This window comes from Staurois parvus, unplaced genomic scaffold (assembly GCF_062004578.1).
Source record: "Staurois parvus isolate SC_StPar_1 unplaced genomic scaffold, SC_StPar_1.0 ptg000549l, whole genome shotgun sequence".
Taxonomy (NCBI): domain Eukaryota; kingdom Metazoa; phylum Chordata; class Amphibia; order Anura; family Ranidae; genus Staurois; species Staurois parvus.
Window position 1 is genome coordinate 10346481 of NW_028318345.1, and position 18450 is coordinate 10364930.

General features: G+C 40.8%; 1 protein-coding gene across 1 annotated transcript in view; it reads left to right on the forward strand.

The window, feature by feature from the left end:
* Positions 1–18450, forward strand: part of CEP78 (centrosomal protein 78) — a 98863-nt gene that overhangs the window by 26914 nt on the left and 53499 nt on the right. The window contains exons 6-9 of the mRNA XM_089691102.1: positions 2867–3041; positions 6857–6970; positions 7719–7783; positions 16840–16936. Of these exons, the coding sequence (XP_089547228.1) occupies positions 2867–3041; positions 6857–6970; positions 7719–7783; positions 16840–16936 (451 nt within the window). The remainder of the gene's footprint in view (positions 1–2866; positions 3042–6856; positions 6971–7718; positions 7784–16839; positions 16937–18450) is intronic.

Consider the following 18450-nt stretch of genomic DNA (forward strand, 5'->3'; position numbering starts at 1 on the left):
AGCTGAAACTAGCTGGATTTATCGACTTAAAACTTATACCCCCTTTGGGTTTAAATATAGAGTGGGATATTAACTGCTTTATTAACACCAGTTAATTATATATTTTTGTGCCTATTGCATTTAATGGGTGTCAGATTTTAATTTATGTATCTGTATATTTATGATATATTATGTTTATTAAGGATGGATCTGGGCAAGGAGGATCGTTATAAATGAATGTTTTTGTTTTATTATTAATTTTAAATGTAATAGGTTTTTTTATTAATCCTTGCCAGGTTAATTCTATTTACATTTTATATTTTAATTTTTAGTTTTTATTCTCATTTTCATATATGTATTTTTTTCATAAGATGTCCATTATGCACTTACATATTTTTGGCCACAGGTTCGTGCTTGGGTATATTTGGGGGTTGGGTATATTATTGGGGATATTTAAATATTAGCATTGGCTTTAGTTTGATTTTTGTTATCACAAGATGGCACTGAAGAGGACACATGCCTTGTGAGCATCATTTGTGAATGATTGAGTACCAGGCCTAAGGTGTTTGGTTGCACCCCGTTGTGATCTGTTAACCTATGGTAGCATTCCTCGTTGGCCGCTTCCTCCATTTATTTGCATGGAGCAACGTGTGTTCGTGCCCATGATCGATGTCGTGTATGACAAAATGTGTAGGGCGGAGTCATGCACACACGCTACCATGCATGCGCAACTAACCGGTGGCCATCTTTGATGCTGGAAAGCACTCCTCTGGCGTTTTTTACATGCTGAATTTATTTCTTATCATGCAAGTGCAATTTTATCCAATACATTTTTTCAATACTGGTGGTTTTACACTATTTGGAACATTTCTCTATTGCACGTATTTTACGGCTTAATTGATTTCATATTGGAGGGTCTGAAATCAATATTTAGGAGGCAGTTTAGACATGCAACAATCTCTGTCACTCTTTCCGACTGTCTTTGGAGGACCATTTTATACCCATGATGTTACCAATATCCGATTAAAGAGTGTTGATTGACCATTCTTACTATGGGGTCACAATCCTTCCGGTAAGCCTTGCATTCGAGTGGATAGTGTGACACTGGCTATTTTGGAAGTTTCCTGATTTCATCACAGCATGTGGGACTGATTTTATCTGATCTCCATTACAGACTTTTAAACACTGTTTAATTATTTAATTTCACTCATTGTATAACTCTCACTTGTGTGATTTTTCTGTTTATTATCAGTTTGGTTTTCATAGGTTGAGCGCTGCACTGTTTGTTTTAAACAATATCTGTAATGCCTGGTATCAGGGTATAGTGTTCAGCTGCTATTTGTTTTAGTATCAACATCTTTTTCTTTCTGAACGCAGATTTTTTGGGGTTCTATCCGTACAGTGAAGGAAATAAGTATTTGATCCCCTGCTGATTTTGAATGAATGAATTTCAAAAGAAATGCATGTCTAACAAATTATGCACTGATTTGCATGTTCATGAGGGAAATCAGTATTTGATTCAGCAGGATTGCTGGCTACCAGGTGTCTTTCATACAGGTAACAAGCTGAGATTGGAAGCAGTCTCTCAGGCTGGCCATACATTATACAATTACTGTATCTTCCAATTTTCTGCCCAATTTCCTTTAGATTTACCTTCAACTGTTTAGTGCAAGGGCCTGCCTAATTGGATACAACTGAAAGTGTTGTTTAGGTTTGTCCTCCTATTATATGGTTTTTGGTAAATCTAAACCAAAAATCTCCAGATAATTGTATAATGTATGGCCAGCCTTAAAGGGAGTGCTGCTAATCTTTTTGTTACCTGTATGAAAGACACCTGTCCACAGGAGCAATCAAACAAACAAAAACTAAACTCTCCACCAAGGCAAATACTCTGGTGTGAAATACATGCTATTCTGTCTCTCAGAGTTACAATACAACTACCAGTCGATTTTTAGACTGATCATTTCTTTGTGAGTGGGCAAACATTCAAAATCAGCAGGGGATCAAATACTTATTTCCTTCACTGTAATATCCTCTTTGGAAGACTTTTTACCTTTTAAATGTTTATACTGACTGAGAGGTTAATTTTAAAGTGGAAGTAAGGGTTAATATACTTCTGCTTAAAAACATTATCCATCCTCCTCCTTTCTATGGTGCTTACCATTTATAGAAAGAGAATATTGTAAATACATTTTTTAAATTGGCTTTGCTGCGGTAACATGATCAAGAAGCTGTGGATTCCCTGTGACAGCCAGTGGCTGCTGTAGGGGATGGGATGAAACTCCTACAATGAGGTTCAGTGGAAGCCAGTGGGTGATGACACAGCTCTGTGAATTCAGCCCCATTGTCAAGCGCTCCCTGACACAGGGAGCTGCAGCTTCTCGATCACTTGACTGCACCTAACTTGATTAAAAAAAGGTATTTACACTGATCTCTCTTCACAAATGGTATGCAGCATAGATGTGAGGAGACGGAGGCATTGTTTTAAGCAGACTTATATTAGTCATTACTTCCACTTTAAATATTATATTTTCTAAACCTAAAAATAGGCGATCAGCTGCGTTTGTCAGTCCCAACTTCAGTATGTTGTTGGGAATAAACCATAGTACAGTAAAATAACCAGAGACCCTCCATTTTCCATGCAATAGTATACTATTTTTGTATGGATTGTTTAGCAGGGAAGTAAAGAAAAGCAGTGTATACTTTTACGTTCCTTCCCTGCTATATAACTGCTCTACTGTAAATCATCTTTCTAAAAATTGAATTGTGGCATGACTTCACTGAAGATTAAACTGGGCATGTGGCCCAGGTTATTATTTTTGTCCTCTAATTATAAAGTGCAATGTATGATGTAGAGCTGTATTATATATTTCTGGTATTCTGTCAGCATCAGGCAACAAGGAGGCACAGTGAGGCCTGGGCAGAGAGCCTGAGATATAGAAGACCTGACCTTGACTGTATGAATGGATTGAGGCGAATCTCTCTCAACTGTAATACTCTTGTTGGTGATCAAGGAGCAAAGGCATTAGCAGAAGTACTGGGAGAGGATCTTTGGTTAAAAGGTAAGGGTAAATGTAATAACATAAATATGAAGTCACAGCTAAAAGTGACAGTAAACTCTGTTTAAAAAAAAAAAAAAAAAATATTCAAGTATGTATTCTTAAAGCAGCCTTTTTCAACCAGGGTGCCTTGAGGTTTCTTCAGGGGTGCCTTGGCAAAATGTCTAAAAATTGCCCAAAACTTGTATACAAGCCAGCGGGTGGAACAAGCCTGCCTTTTTATTTACACAAAGCCACAGGTTTTCATTGTGCACCATTGCGACCTTCTAGCCACCAGCGTCCTAACAACCAATGACATCATAAGATAAGGATGCTGGTTGCCTGCACAGCATCCTTGTTTGCCCCTCCCCTGCCCCTCTCTGTCAGCGCTGGGGTCACATTAGCTCAGTGATAGAGAAACATTGGAATACTAATCAGTACCAGTGTGCAAAAGTGTATTTGCTTTGGAAGACTAAATCACCTCTAATGCTGGATATCCTACATGTGTGGATATTGCTGTGTTATATAAAACTATTAGGATTGTTTTTTATATTTTACAACAGGGTGCCTCAAGACTGTCCATCATTTTAAAGGGTGCCATGACTGAAAAAATGTTGAGAAACACTGTCTTAAAGTATAATCCCAGTCAAAACCTTGCTAAGCCAAAATCTACTTTCACCCCTATTCTAAGCCTGTTCTATCTGCCCTCGAAGGGCTGGTTGTATCTGTAAGACTAGATGATCAGAGCACCCCCCCCCTTTACATCAGATGTCAAGAGTCCCCCCCCACCCTCCCTTACATCACAGCACACCTTGTGTTGCTTCCGGGAAGAAGCTTAAGTCGGAGCTGGGAAGCTGACAGTGCAGGGTCTGGAGGAGGACCAGAGGAGGGCTGGAGTTAGCTGCGAAGACCAGGGAAAGCGGCAATGAGGGGGTGCTGTGGCTACACAGAGAGGCCCAGGATGAGTTCTGTCCTGCTCTTTCCTGCTGACTTCTGAAGTGGGGGTGCAGACACAACCCTCTTGATGGCATAAAGAAGCGCAGAATGTGGTGGAGGAGTTCTGTCCTCTCTGCTTCTGACTGCTGAGAGGTGGGGACAGAGACGAGGGGGTGTTGCAGCTGCAGAAGAAATAACATGAGGGGCTGGATTAGGCCTGCAGGCTTTGTGTTTGACACATGTGCCGTAAAGGAAAAATGTCTATACTTGCCTATTCAGAAGTTGCTCCAGTCTGGTCACATGACATTTCCAGTGCTGGTTTCAGTGCAGAGGAGAGGCATAGACAATGGCTGCAGAACCTGGGCGATGAAATCACCCTTAGACTTACTATGGGGCTTCCTTTGTCGGCTGTCCCTCTTCAACACTGAAGCCGGCGCTGGGACCCGATCATGTGACTGGACTGGACCAACTTCAGAATATGTAAGTATAGACATCTTTCCATTTACAGGGTAGGTAGAATAGGCTTCAAATAGGTGTAAGAGTAGATTTTCGCTTAGCTAGGTTTTGACTGGAATTACACTTAATTTAAAAAAGTGCCTTCTAATTCTCCCAGCCTCCTCCGAATCTCCATATTCTTTTTTTTTTTTTTCTTTTCTTTTTTTCTTGCTGTAATCAGACTTCCTGTTAGAGGTTGGCTGTGACCTCAACTAAGGTGCACTACTCATTTCAGTAAGCAGAAGTGAAGGGGAAAATGAGATGTTTGAGAGCTCATAGAGGATGTTACATGGAGGACAAAGAATACTGTAAGAATTTTTTGTTATTGGAAAATAGATTACAGGGCCATTTAACAGTAGATTTGTATGGATCCATTTTGATAGAATAAGGATATTGTTTAGTGTCATTTTAGATATTCTATCTTCCTGGCCAATCCACATGCATTGTGTATTAAAGCATTACTGAAATCCAAAACTTGGTCTAGTAGAAAGACTTGCCATTCAGTGGTCCAGTTAGTGATTGGCTTTTCCTCTGGGGTAGATATTGAACACCAGTAGGGTCTCTTCATTTTGCATGGACTTATCTTTATGTATGAGAAAAGGGACTTAGACGATAACTGATGTTTGTTTAAAAATTATCATGACCCTTTTAGCAGTATGTTATGATTATTTTAAAATTACTTTATGTATTTATGATAAAATAAAGTATCACTTTAGCAGCACCGCAAACGTTTTATCCTTAAGATGTAAATATATGACTGTATATTGGGGCAGAAACAATAGTAATGGAAGGAGTGGGCTGAAGTTGAAAAGACACTATCTTGAAAAATTAATGTGCTTTTATAGTATTCTGAAAATTTTGGCATGATAGTTATACCTAAAGTAGCAATTTAAAATAGAATAGTTGATTGAGTTCAGTGATTACAAACATCATTCTTTTGATAAAGGGCCCTTTCAAATTGATCAGTTTTTCAGTAAAAAAAAAAAAAGCAAAAGAAAAATTCATCCCTTTAAATAATATGGAACTCTTCACACTGGTCAGTTGAGTTTTGCTGCATGTTAGGGCCCTTTTAACACTGATTAGTGTTTGATCAGTTTTTTGGTTACAAAACAGAAGATTATACGTTTTACTGTGTTTTATGTAACCGAGCAGTGTGAAAGCAGCCAAAAATGCAACTGAAATGCAACTGGCTGGTGTTAAGAGTTCAAAAGGATTTACAGGGATGTTTTTTTTTTTTTCATGCCTTTTTTTGTTTTCCACTTTTTTTAACTGATAAACTGATCAGTGTGAAAGGGTCCCAAGGTGGCCTCCTGAATCCAGCTCCTCTTCTGACAAGAGTTGAGGGAAGTCCAGAAGAGTAGAGATGAGAATTTATGTATGTGAACCACTAATAAAAAATAAAAAAGTTAGGGAGTAACGCTGGGAATCTAAGGACTTTGTTTTTATTCTGCATCAGAAACACATGGATTCCAGTGGCCCTAGCTCACACCAGTTCAGTGTGTTCCAACTCTGTCAACAAAAGTAGAACATGTTGTGTTTTTTCTGTATGCCATGTGCCAGAGCCAATATGAGCCAGATATACTGCAAAGATAAGAGACTAGTTGATTCACCCCTGATTGTGCTCTGTTCAAGACTGTAAAATATGCCATAGGCTGAAAAGAAGTGCAGCCAAGATTGGTTTTATTAAGGGCTTGTTCACACATTTGGCTGAGCGCAGTGGTTGTTGGCAGTGGAGTTGGGTTTGAGCGCCGCCTTAACCTACCACAGTGGCCACAGGGGGTTGTGCACATGCTGCAGCAAACATTACTTCTGCTGAATGTGACTTAATAAAGTGAATGAGGCCAATGTTTCAACCATCCTGTAAGTGGGTGCAATGCACACGGTTGTGATACTGTGCTGTGGGCTGTGAGGAGGCAACATACTGCAGATCGCATTTCATAGGGGTGGAAAGTGCTGCTGCCAGTGTAAGGGTGGATTCTCTTACCTGCATTCAGGGTCGATCACTCAAATAAGATTACTGCTGAAGTGATTACATGGCTCAATTGGCTGTGAGAGCCAGCAGCCTCCTTTTTGCTTTCAATGGGGCTGCCTACTCGCAGCTAATATCTGGAACCCCCACCAGTGGTTCTTGGAGCTGATCATACACAGGGTGCATTTGCAAGTGTGAATGCACCCTAAACGAGCCCCATTGAGGATCTGTTATTTCTCTGATCTTTGTTGATAAGGATGAGGTTGTGTGGTTTTACTTCTTTACCTATAGTTCGTAGTCATCTTAAGGTTTTTTTGGTAATTTATTTTTGAGGTGGCTTTCAAGTAAAATCTCTAATATTCATCTGTGTGATTTAATATAAGAAAGTGATATTTGTTCTATTTAAATTATTTCTTTAATGCCCCTTTCTCTCTTCTAGCGCTAGATATCAGACAATGTGGAATAACCAATGAAGGGGCAAAGGCTTTCCTCCACGCCTTGCAAACCAATACTACTCTGATGGTTTTGGATGTAAGAAAAAACCCACTGATCGGTATGGCAACTTAGTCTCTTGTATAAACAAATTAGAAAAAAAAAAAAAAAGAATTTTCAATTGGTAAAAAAATTCAAAGCAAAATATAGAGGTTATAGTTTGTAATTCCAAAAGTTATAACCAAACTAAATTGGGAATCCAGCTTTGTAATCTGAAAATTAGTTTTTAATTAGTTTGTTCAGTTTGTTCTTACCAAGCTTGTATATGCTTTAATATGGAGCTTTTGTTTAACTTTAAAGTAGGACTCTGCTATATTCATGTCAACTTTTTTTTTATTTTTTTTTTATTATGTTTAAGCTTAACATTGCATGCACGACAAAGGTTTCCATAGCACTGAGTCTTCTAATGCTCAAGCACAGTAGTTGTCTCCAAACAGACATTCTTTCTCCGATTGAATCTCTGTACGGAGCTGTGCAGAAAGAATGGAGTTGAGTTGCTGCTCTGACTCATTTCTTTGTGTGTGTAAATTTCAGATTTAGCTACAGAGCTCTGTAAAAGGCTTTTTACAAGAGGCGGTATGGGAAACCTGTAATTATAACGGACTCTAATGCTCCTAGTGCTGGCATAGTATAGGTATCTCACAAAAAAAGTAGAAGTATCTTCCTTCTACAGGATACTTAGTATAGGTGTTAAAATTTGGGTGGGAGCAGTTGAAAGATTAGTTATTTCTATCCCGGACTTTTACTTTTAAGAATAAAGAAAAAAAAATATGTACATACTCCATGTCTATTTCTGTTTTTTTTCTTAGATCATGAACTACTGAAGACTGTTATTGAAAGAGTGTTACTGAATTCACATGACACAAATTCAGAGGTATGCATCTTAGATAAATAAAATACAGTTTAACAAGATTCTCTTTAATTTTTTGAGTTGTGTTTTATGAATCCTGAAAATTCACTTAAAGTAGTAGTAAAGTCAGCTTTTTTTAATTTATACCTACAGGTAAGCCTGTAAGACTTACCTGTAGGTACAGTAAATATGTCCTTAATGTGCACCGTTTAGGAGATTTTTACTTTTGTAGCAGCTGGTAACATCACCAGTGCATGTGCATTGTGCTGTCAATGGATGGTGTGCCAACCATTAACAGAGCTGTGCTGCAGCCAAAACACTCACATGCATGCGCGGGAGTGTTGTAATTGCAGCTCGGCCATGGCTGGAGCGCACAAATCTGTAAGGAAAATGGAAGCCCAGTCAGTGGTGACAGCACTGCTGGAAGGCTTTGTTTTAAGGGAAGTCTGTCATAGTGTGCTAGCATGCGATGTCAGATTTGACAAAACAATGGCTATCGCTCAAGCAAGACAAAAATACAACGACTGAGCAATGACCAATAGATAGTGATGGTTTTGATCAACTCAAGTCGATTGGTTGTGGTGGAAAAATTTTTGATTGCTCAGGGTCAAACTATAATGTTCTTGACATACTTGTGAATCAATCCTGAAGATCGATCTACAGGTGAAACTCGAAAAATTTGAATATCGTGCAAAAGTTCATTTATTTCAGTAATGCAACTTAAAAGGTGAAACTAATATATGAGATAGACGCATTACATGCAAAGCAACATAGTTCAAGCTGTGATTTGTCATAATTGTGATGATTATGGCTTACAGCTCATGAAAACCCCAAATCCACAATCTCAGAAAATTAGAATATTGTGAAAAGGTTCAATATTCTAGGCTCAAAGTGTCCCACTCTAATCAGCTAATTAAGCCATAACACCTGCAAAGGGTTCCTGAGCCTTTAAATGGTCTCTCAGTCTGGTAAAGTAGAAATCACAACCATGGGAAAGACTGCTAACCTGACAGTTGTGCAGAAAACCATCATTGACACCTTCCATAAGGAGGGAAAGCCTCAAAGGGTAATTGCAAAAGAAGTTGGATGTTCCCAAAGTGCTGTATCAAAGCACAGTAATAGAAAGTTATGTGGAAGGGAAAAGTGTGGAAGAAAAAGGTGCACAAGCAGCAGGGATGACCACAGCCTGGAGAGGATTGTCGGGAAAAGGCCATTCAAAAGTGTTGGGGACTTTCACAAGGAGTGGACTGAGGCTGGAGTCAGTGCATCAAGAGCCCCCACACACAGACGGATCCTGGACATGGCTTCAAATGTCGTATTCCTCTTGTCAAGCTGCTCCTGAACAACAAACAACGTCAGAAGCGTCTTACCTGGGCTAAAGAAAAACAGACCTGGTCTGTTGCTCAGTGGTCCAAAGTCCTGATGAGAGCAACCTTTGCATCTCATTTGGAAACCAAGGACCCAGAGTATGAAGGAAGAATGGAGAGGCACACACTGCAAGATGCTTTAAGTCCAGTGTGAAGTTTCCACAGTCTGTGTTGATTTGGGGAGCCATGTCATCTGCTGGTGTTGGTCCACTGTACTTCATTAAGTCCAGGGTCAACGCAGCCGTCTACCAGGAGATTTTGGAGCACTTCATGCTTTCTTCCGCAGATGAGCTTTATGGGGATGCTGATTTCATTTTCCAGCAGGACTTGGCACTTGTCTACACTGCCAAAAGCACCAAAACCTGGTTCAATGACCGTGGAATTAATGTGCTTGATTGGCCAGCAATCTCGCCTGACATGAACCCCAAAGAGAATCTATGCAGCATTGCCAAGAGAAAGATGATAGACATGAGACCGAACAATGTAAAAGAGCTGAAGGCCGCTATTGAAGCATCCTGGTCTTCCATAACACCTCAGCAGTGCCACATGCTGATAGCTTCCATGCCACGCCGCATTGAGCCAGTAATTGCTGCAAAAGGGGTCCAAACCAAGTACTGAGTACATATGCATGCTTATACTTTTCAGAGGTCCGATATTGTTCTATGTACAATCCTTGTTTTATTGATTGCATGTAATATTCAAATTTTCTGAGATTGTGGATTTGGGGTTTTTATGAGCTGTAATCCATAATCATTACAATTATGACAAATCAGCTTGAACTATCTTGCTTTGCATGTAATGAGTCTATCTCATATATTAGTTTCACCTTTTAAGCTGCATTACTGAAATAAATGAACTTTTGCATGATATTCTAATTTTTCGAGTTTCTCCTGTATATGTAAGGGCATGAAAATTGGTATTGCTCAATTTTTCTTTTGCAAATCTGCATGACTTGAGACAGTCAACACTGCCACTATCTCAGGGGTGTAGATAAGGGGGGGCATCAGTGGAGTCTAAACCCCCCCCCCTTCCCTCCCTTCCTTCCTTCCTCCCATCCTTCCATCCACCTCCCCCCTTCCTTCCTTCCACCCACCAATGCAGGGGGAAGTGGGTTAACTTTTTATGCATGACCGCAAATGCAGAAGGAAGAATGGTGGGTTAAAATTTCACTGAGATGACCACCAATGCTTAGTGGATGGGTGATCCTGCATCCATCCCCATCCTGCATTGCTGATCAAGGCAGTGACATTTTAGTCCACCAATCCCCCTTTCTGCACAACCCCCCCATCTGCATTTGTGGTCAGCTAACACACCTCCCCCAGATTTGTTGGTCGTGGGGGGGTTAAATTTTAAATGCCATTGAATCTTAGCCTCCTCCACTGCCCAGTTGTTGATCACTTACCTGACCAGAGGTTCCCGCACTGCTCTCTATCCCTCCAGGCTGGCGCTTTGCTTGTACTGTGGGCGGAGATATCTTCACCCACAGTACAGTGTTCCCTTCACTGTCGGGTGCTGGAATACAGAGAGCGTTCAGGCTCGGTTACCGGTACATAGCTGTCGGACAGCTGGCAAAGTGGAAAGTATGCTTTCTCGCTGCACTGCATATCAGTGTGTGGAGGGGAGGGTCATTCTGAACCTCCCCTGATGCCTCCCCTTATCTGCGCTTCTTTACTTGATGGTGTCCCCAAGGCTGGTACAAGGGTTGTTGTCTATACAGATGCCCGCCCCCTCCGTTACCACTAAACATCAGTGTGTAATGAGGGAGCAGGGTTATGCATTCCCTCTTCCCCCTCATAGGCTATGGGCAGCTGGCAGGTGAGGCAAGCTAAGACTTCCACGCCAGAGGCGTAGCTTGAAGCTATTGGGCTCCAATCCAAAGGTTGATCTGGGGCCCCCCACTAATACCCGCTGCTTCACCCATGTGCTGGGTAGAAGCGGTGTGCTTGTATGTAAGAGAGGAAACTCAGAGAGCCTGACCTGGACCCCACCCTCAGCACACATCCCACCAGAAGGAATCCACCTGTGTCCCCTCCACTCTTTATCTAAGAACAAACACAACGTGTTAGACAGGGAGACCGCGATCCTTCATACTCCACCAATGTTACTCTGCGCCTGGTAGGAAAGAGGGTGCAGCATTCGGGAACACACAGGTATTTTAAAAATCAGAATCTCCAGCAAGTAGCTGGGGACTGTGGTTTTACCTCACCCCCTGTTCAATCTGGTGCCCTAGCCGCCTAATGCTGGCATCTGAATTGGGTGTAACCCCTCTGGCAGGTGTCACCTGAGTGTGGCCTGCACCCCCATAGCAACGCCACTGTTTTGTCTCACTCATTCACTGTTTGATAGTGGTTTTACAAATAGGACATCAATCATTCAGTTTTATTGCACTATGTATGGCCACCATTTATACATTTCCTCTGTAATTGATTAGAAGGAGCAGTATACCCTTCGAAAGCATGCCTCTTACTAATTGTCCATCTATTGTAATGGAATAAAAGGTTGAAATGTGTTGGTAAATATGTAGCAAATGTGTGGAATAAATGTGCAGGAATCGCAGGCACAGGGGTCACAAACTCAGAAACCCTTTATGAGAAACAGCAGGAGTTGTGTTAGACAGATGATTGATTCATTCACTGGGTTCTCTAATAAATTGTTCCACTGATAGCTAATCCACAAACTGAAAAGAAATATTAAATAATTCCATATGTAATGTCTGATATGAGATGCATTTACTAATGTATTTTATTTCATATGTATTTGTAGTGATCATAAGATTAATAAACCTAAATTGGTTATGGTTAAAGATCTTCACTAGAACAAACCTTAAGACCATGTCACACTAGTGACCCTATCACTGCCAGCAACTCATCAATGACAGGATCATTTAGAGAGCATTTACCTGCTCCTAGGTTGTACGCTTCTTTGTTGGTTTGACTACTGCCTCCTTTTGACTTGGGCAATAGCTTCACTTTGCTGCTTTTTTTCCTTTAACTAATTTTGGTAACCTATACCAAGCATAGGAGTACCATTTTACTTGAATATCAGTTTTTTATTACATGATTTTTACCTGGTTAATTTATTGTTGTACAGAGTCATTCCATTGGTTGTTTGTTTCAAATTTGTTACATGTACATATATTCAAAGTTAGAAGTACATAAATGCACTTTAAACTATCATGAAAAAATCAGCAAACCTCAACCTTGCAGCTAGCACTCTATTAAATGTACTTCCTTAGCATAAAGACAAATAATTTCTTTGTATCACAACAGGTTTGGGATGACCAGAGTTTGGCTTTCTTTTTAAAAGAAAATGTGCTTTTTGGTTTAGAATTGTTTAGGCTGATTGTGTTATAGCTGTCCTGAACTCTCCTCAGACTAGGAAGGAGGAGACTGGCTCATTTTGTAGAACTCATCCTCTAAAGCTTATTCTTTAGGGAAGCAATACAAGAGTGTCAGAAGAACACAAGTGTTTTGCTCAGACAGGCAGTGAGTGCACTCTCGGCAAACAATCTCAGGTCACTGTGGACCCATTAAAGCGCACTTTCCTTGCCGCAGCATATGTATAGGTTACATAGTCGGCAAGAGGTTAATATGGCAATGCAGATTGCCATGCTAAATATATTTTGGTTGGCTGAGCATGACCTTTCCTAAAGCTTTTTGACTTCTTCCTGCCTCTCCCTGACTGCCTTGTCTGCACCATGGAATATCAATACGTTGCAATTGAGATAAATTTCACGAGGTTAAAGCAGAGCTACAGACAAATCAATAAACAGATGCTAAAGCAGTACCAGATTATTTTGTATATTTGTTACTTCCTTATGTACCTTAAATTGGAACTCGTAGGCAACAGGCAAATACACTGCTCAAATACGTTTATACTTGCTCTTTTCAAAGGATTTGTAACTTTGTAGAGCCACTCTTGTGATACACACAGCTCTGCATCTTGGGTGGTTACTCTGTTACTTCCTAATTTAACAGTAGTATTCTCTAAAGAAAAACTCCAACCCTACCTTTTAGTCTTTCACAATTGTATGGGCTCATCTCTTGTACTAAAATTGCTTACCCTGATTTTACCGCACACTGTTACCTTCACTTAACACTTATTGGATATAATCTGCTTTATTTCCTGGCTGGAGAACATTCATCATCATCTAGCCCATACCCCTGCTCCCCGGCCGGACTGTTCCTGTCATGGAGATTCAGCATCACATGGTGGAATTATCTAGAGATAAATTATTTACAGGACTCCACCCAAGAGCCAGTCCACTGCTTGTATCAGTGTTAAGAACTCTTGAGGGGAATGCTGAGGCAAGGTGCCGTGATGTTTAAAGGAAGCTGTGTGCAGCACCCTGCTGGACCCTCCCACCAGCTGTGGTCTACAATCTGTTGTGTAGAGAAGCACAGAGAACCAGTCACGGAGTCTGAAATAACTTCTGTAATGAAATGGAAAAATATAAAAATTTGATTGCATGTTGATGGGGGGGGGGGGGGGGGAAACCAGGGAAAACAAAATATAGCAGATTAAACATTGCTCTAAAAGAGCAATTTGGAGTTAAACAGAAAAAAAAGATAAACTTACATACTCTCCTCCATGGTACAATATCGGTGTCATACTGCAGCTGTCGCACAAATTGAGTAATTATTTGACCATTAATCAGTCAGCTGTCGGAATGCTTGCAGGGGAGAGCAGTAATGGTCACTGACTGCTCTTGGCTCTCCTCTGGTGCTCACTAAAGCATCAAACTGAGGAGAAGGCAGGGGCAGCTGGTTCTGGATCTTAACTATGCACTGAAAGGCAAAGCCAGCTGTTAATCTTAATCAGGCACAGGTGGGTGCATCCCGGCAATATTGTTGGGATTCCTTCCAAGTCTGGTGCAGCTCTGCCCCAGCAGCTTATAGCAGGAAATTGCCCACTATCAGCTGACTGGGTCACAGGACAACAAAAGTAAATGTACTCCTGTGACCTTCAAGGGGAGTACAGCCTATAAAAAAGCTTTGGCCATACTTTTATTTTTATTTATTTTTTTTAAGACACGTTTTACTGCTTCTTGGGTTAACTCTCTGCTTATTGAACAGAGGCGTTGATGGATGCTAACCTATGGTCTAGTAAGGCTGGTAAAACCGTAAACATATACAGGGGTTAGACACGTTTTACTGCTTTTTGCTCAGAGGCGGTGATGCTAACATATGGTCTAGTAAGGCTGGTAAAACAGTAAACATATAAAGGGGTTGACAAAAATGCAAACACTACATGATTTCCAGGTGTGAAAGTGATGACTAGCGGAAGTGACATAACATTCTTTTGCTTAAGACCCTGGTCACACTGGGTGTGACTTGGCATGCGAGTTGCATGCTACTTGCAAATCATATGCCAAGTCACACCCTATTGTCCGCAATTACAGTGGTCATATCGGTGCCACTTGATCAGAGCCGCACCAATTTCTAAAGTCGTACATGCACTACTTTTGGTGCGATTTGCATAGACATCCGTGTCAGATGTCTTGCAAATCGCACCTGAAATCGGGATGTACCACGACTTTGAAATTGTGCGACTTCACTGTAAGTCACACGATTTCAAAGTCGGGCTTGATGTGACCGGGGGGATAAGTTGTTTGGTGAGACACCTAGCTAACAGGTGGGAAGCCTCACTTTTGTCATTCACTGCGTATACTGCTAGTAATACGTAGTCATCTCAGAGCTTACTGAGCTTTAAAGAGGGCAAATTGTTGGTGCTACTTAGCTGGTGCCTCTGTGACTGAGTTGCCGATTTATTTGCTGTGTAATGAGGTGCAGTATCAAAGGTTATGACCGCATATACAGCTCCGGGAAAACGTTGTCAGGTAAGCATAAGTTCAGTGGACATGGTCAGCTTGCCGAAAGAGACAAAAGGACATTGCACAGGATTGTGACGCGGAACAAGAAAACAACTGCTGCAAAAGTGACTGCGGAGTTCACTCTCAGTCTTCACGGGTTGCACTTGAAAATTGTAAATTGAAATGTTCACTGTGGAGTAGGCATCATCTGAAAGGGGATTCTTGCCTGATATGTTGTCTATCTCTTCTGTTTGGAATCTGGTCTGTGCGTCTTTTTATTTTTTAATTTTTTATTTTTTTGCTCTCTCTGTGTTCTAACATTATATTCATATGGTTGTTGCTTCTTTAACTCTTGTTAAATTGTACTTTCAGCACACAGCACTTTACACTGTCTGTAGTTTGTATTATTATTATACAGGATTTATATAGCGCCAACAGTTTGCTCAGCGCTTTACAATATAACAGGAGACAATACACCAACAATACAGTTCAATACAAGAGGGTTAGGAGGGCCCTGCTCCTTGAAGCTTACAATCTAAGAGGGAGGGTTTATTGGTACAAAAGGTAATAACTGTGGGGGATGGACTGGTAGGAGGAGTAGAAGATTACATTATTAGCTGAGGGCAGAATAGGCTTCCCTGAAAAGATTGGTTTTCAGAGATCACCTAAAAGTGAGCAGAGTAGGCGATAGTCTGATAAATTGAGGTAGAGCGTTCCAGAGGATGGGGGAAGCTCTGGAGACAAGCATAGGAGGAGGAGACAAGGGAGCTAGAGAGCAGGAGGTTGTGCGAGGAGCGAAGAGTACGAATTGGGTGATATTTGGAGACAAGATTGGTTATGTAATTTGGGGCAGAGTTATAAATGGCGTTATATGTTATTGTTTTGAATTGTATCCGTTGGGCAAAGGGAAGCCAGTGGAGGGATTGGCAGAGAGGGGTGGCAGATATGGAATGGTTAGTAAGGTGGATGAGTCTGCCAGCAGCATTCATGATAGACTGAAGAGGGGATAGCCTGCGATGAGGAGGGAGTTACAATAGTCAAGGTGAGAGATAACAAGGGAGTGAATAAGTTGCTTAGTAGTTTCAGAGGTTAAGAATGGGCGTATATTGGAGATGTTGCGGAGGTGAAGTCTACAAGATTTAGACAGTGATTGGATTTGGGGCTGAAAGGACAGATGGGAGTCCAGGATTTCACCTAGCACCCTGGCATGAGGGGAGGGACTGATGGTTGTGTTATTGATCTTGATGGAGAAGTCAGAGGAGGGGGCACGGGCTGGAAGGAATACTAAGAGCTCAGTTTTGGAAAGATTGAGTTTGAGGAAGTGGTGTGACATCCATGCCGATATATCACTTAGTAGGTTAGTAATGTGAGAGGAGACTGAAGGGGTGAGGTGAGGAGTAGAAAGATAGATTTGTGTGTCATCAGCATAGAGATGGTACTTAAAGCCATGGGAGTTTATCAAGTGACCAAGGGAGGAGGTTTAGATGGAGAATAGTAGGGGTCCAAGGACAGAACCTTGAGGAACCCCTACAGAAATAGGGAGTGGAGAGGAGGAGCCAGAGTTATAGGTAAAGCTGAAGGAGCGCTGCGATAGGTAGGAGAACCAGGAGAGAGCAGAGTCTCGGAGGCCAAGAGAGTGGAGTTTTTTTGAGGAGGAGGGAATGACCAACAGTATCAAAAGCCGCAGAAAGGGCAAGTAGTAAGAGCATGGAGTAGTGGCCATTGGTTTTAGCAGTTAATAGATCATTCGTGAATTTTAGTAGGACAGTATTATTAATTTCTTCTATATAATGTAATACAGTCTGCAATCCAGCATTTTGAGTGTTCATTATTATCTGTGGTGTGCTCTCTTGTCCCTTTTTTGGGTTTACTTATAATTTATACATTTTTGTTTTTGACAGTACAAATGGTTTACTTCTCCATCTTCAAAAGGACCAAAACCCAGAAAACCCTCCAGTCTGCGAAATGGTCTGAAAGGGAAGAACATAATACGTATTGGTATGAACATACTTTTCATTGGCCATAAAGTGTCACTAAACACAAAACCCTTTTTTTTCCGTTTTGGATAGCATGGGGAGGGATTATAAACTCTGTCAGGTTTTTACAGCTGTTTGTACCTCCATTAGGAAGAATCATCTTTTTTATTTGTTCTGTTTACTGTTATCACCAAAAGTGAAAGTAAAAGAAAATCCAAAATTTTGGGTTGACATCAGAAAATTAATAGCGGTGAATCCTCCAATAGGGGCACTAGTTCTAGTGACACACTGGGATTCCCTCACTTTTGGAGGGATTTTCTCTCACTTTCTGTTTTGGCTATGAGACAGGAAGTGAAGGGAAATCTCCCCAATGGGACACAGATGGCTAAAAAAAAGAAAACTGAGGTCATAACCCTCCCTTACTTTATCCAAAAATGGAAAAAAAAAAAATATAAATTAATATTGCCTTTAGTGACATGACCTCTGCTGAAGGGGAGTAGCTGATTTTTCCCTTCCACAAAGATCACATGACTAAATGCCTTCTTACAACGTTAAATGCCTTCTTTGAACAGCGCCCATGCTCAGCTTGGGACCTGGAAGCAAATGAAGATCACTGAAGTAGTGGTATTTTTTTCAGAGAATTCCAGCTTCTAGGGGCATCAAAACTTGATGCGTTTCAATCATAGATCGTCTTCAGGAAGATGATCTTCAGAATGACAACCTATGATCGAAATGCATCAAGGTTTGATGACACAACTTCTACTGACGTCACATCCAGCTTATGGAATGCACGTCTCTCTGAGCAGCGCTTAGTACAGCGGCTTCCATACATCAGGATCAATAAGGCTGAGTACACCAGGTGCCGGGCATAGGCACTTTATTTGTAAGTTATTTTTTTTTACATTTACCCCTCAATAAAATATTTTCTGGTTTTACACTATGGGATATCCTCTTTCTTTGCTTTTTTGGTGATATGCCTATCCTAAACTTGCGGAGATCTGGAGACAACTGTTCCATTGTGGAATGCCCCAGAAGCGTTATAGATCACTCTAGAAATAGATGTTCATCAGCTAAGGGTGAGTTCTAGTCCATGTGGGGCACTTTGTTGAGCACAGTGGAGCACTTTGATTTGACTGAAGAAACTAAGCACTTCAAGTAGGCTGGTGCAGGTGCACTTGTTTCACCATTTGGAACTTTATTAACGGTAACTTATGCTGTATGTTCTTGTTTGAAATATATGCATATGATTATATGTTTAATACTGAAGTGCGGTCCATTTAAATTTCATTACTGCATATACAGGCTGATTTTACTGTGATGGGTTTAGTAACCCTTTAAAGTATATGTCCAGCCAAAATGTTTTAGGTTTTCATGGAGTTGTATTGCAGTTTGAAACTCCTTTTAGATAGATTTCTACTCGCTTTCTGTCCCACTGACAGCAGTTCACCAGACAAGAAGTACCGTATGAGAAGCAAATAATTATTATTTTTTTTTTTTAAAAATAGAGCATGGAAAACCTAGAACCTCCTTCAGCTG